Genomic DNA, 2,287 nt, shown 5'->3' with positions numbered 1-2,287 from the left:
CCATATGAAAATAATAATAAATAATAGCTATTAACATTAACACATAGACGTTTCGACCTACGAGGTCATATTCATTGCTTACAATTTGAAAATAATAAAATTAATTGTCGAATCCTAATTAATGTACGTCAGATAGATTTTGGATCCGTCCTTTATACAGATAATCACATCTCTCGACGTTTAAACCGTCATTTTAGATTAATTAAGATTTCAACAATTTAATTTTATAATTTTAATTTTATAATTTTCAAAATTATAAGCAATGAATATATCATAGCAGATCGAAACGTCAGTGTGTTAATGTTAATAGCTATTATTTATTATTATTTTCGTGGCTTGTAGCTCTATTTTATTTGTATGATTTATATCTTTTGAACCGCTTAATTTTTATTATTATTTTAAATATATCTTTAACATTCTCAATTTTATTACAGCTTTATTACATAAGAGTTATTTGTTTCTTTCTGATTAGTAAACTGGAATGAATCTAAAGAATCTTTTTAGTATGTTGGATCAGAGTAGGACGGTTGGCACTATGATTGAGACACTACTTGCACAAGATAGAATTATTGTATCCAATTCCACTGAGAATGACTTGAAGTAAGTTGAAACGCGGATGAATGTTATATACCTTCATATTTAAAAAATGGATTTTTAAAACATCTCCATTACACTTGCCCAAAGTACTATGCTGACTTCTACTTCCCCTTACATCCTTGTCTTTAATTTGTTAAATAAAATAAAATTATCTAGTAATTATATCTAGTGATGCGAAAGCCAAAGAGGATAAAATTTTGTCCAAGATTTTGCAAAGATGACAACGACGACGACGTATCTGAATAATATAAATCAAGTAAAAAAATATGTACATATATCCATATTAAAAATATGTGCATATATCCATATTTATGAACTTATTGTTATCTCATTTTAATTATAAAAATCTATATTCTTCCCCAATATATGCATTTTTTTTATAACATTCATTTATTTAAAAACAATCTTTTACTACATAAGTGTTTTCCTTTTTGTAAAGGATACGCTGTAGCATCTCTTTCATGATATGTTAATGTCCCTTTCATAATAATATAGAAAAGATGTTTTTAATGTATTAAACTCAAAAATATACTTGACGGTAAACACTATCGCATCTCCTGATAGTGCACTTATTATGCTGCGTTATTATTCCCTTTCCTTTTTTGTTATATTTTTAAATATATATACACATTTTTACATAACTATTTGCAAATATATAACAGAAAAAATCAGTTCTCTTACTTCATAGTGATGTCAATTGGTGCAAGTAGTTCTTCAGTCACGTTAGGCATTGAAGCATCATTCGCAGCAATATTATCGGAACTTGACTTTTTCATTATGCTCAACTTATAACATCCACAAACTTTCTATCTATGTTAGGAATATCGCGTTGGTAATTATTTAGATGAGCTTCCCACAGCTCAAAAATTAATGAAATTTAGATTTATTCAGCGCGTTTTTGCATAAAACAAAAGAATTTGGCGGAAAAAATGTCACTCTGCCTCGAAAACCGAGATATTGTTAAAGTTGACATCTATAGCATCGATGACTATTGAGGTTAAGAAACCTATTACATCTACGCAATATGACTGACGTAACACTACAATGCATGATGAGAATTATGAGGTCTGTTCTTTTTAGCTAAGGGCTCGTTCATACGATCGATTTTAGCGGCGTAAGCACTGACCCGTTCATATGGAATTATTTTCTGGTGTTACAGAAAAATGTCGCGATTGTCGAATATATTCATATGGGCCAATTCGAGACGCGACAAGAAACATTGCGGATGCATTCAAACTATGGTGTAATAAAAAAAAAATATGGTATACTCATTAGATATACTAAATTTTGACCCGTTCTGCGCATATATGACGTTGGAACAAGTCATCTTCCATATTGGAAAATAATAGTAAAGACTGACGTATCGCTGACGTTCACTTGTGATAAAATTCTGTAAAAAATGATAGCATATAGCGTTAAAAGGAGTAAAAATCGCAGTGAAAATGCGAAAATAAAAAAAAAGTTTTTCACATTTCCAAAAGACAATGATATTGCAATAAAGTGGATGAAAGCTTGTGGCAAGGAGATTAATCTCAAAAATGATATATGAATTGAATGTTATTAATATTTACAAATTTTTTTTATTGCAAAATATAAAAAACTATTTAATTAAAAAAATGTTTCAGCATGTATTTGTTCCATTCATTTCCTTTCAATGCTACAAAGAAAAACGCGAATATTATGGAGATTA

General features: G+C 29.0%; 1 protein-coding gene across 2 annotated transcripts in view; it reads right to left on the bottom strand.

The window, feature by feature from the left end:
* Positions 1 to 2,287, bottom strand: part of LOC108693048 — a 26,042-nt gene that overhangs the window by 6,134 nt on the left and 17,621 nt on the right. The window contains exon 1 of one of the 2 annotated variants that reach the window (XM_018201711.1): positions 1,279 to 1,706. The exons of the other annotated variant lie outside the window; for it this stretch is intronic. Coding sequence (XP_018057200.1) covers positions 1,279 to 1,373 — 95 coding nt within the window. The 5' untranslated portion in view covers positions 1,374 to 1,706. Of the gene's footprint in view, positions 1 to 1,278; positions 1,707 to 2,287 lie in introns of those variants that run through there. 2 annotated transcript variants of the gene reach the window in all.

The sequence above is a fragment of the Atta colombica genome, unplaced genomic scaffold (assembly GCF_001594045.1).
Source record: "Atta colombica isolate Treedump-2 unplaced genomic scaffold, Acol1.0 scaffold86, whole genome shotgun sequence".
Lineage (NCBI taxonomy): Eukaryota > Metazoa > Arthropoda > Insecta > Hymenoptera > Formicidae > Atta > Atta colombica.
The sequence above is the reverse complement of the archived record's forward strand: the minus strand, read 5'-3'. Positions and strand labels throughout refer to the sequence as shown.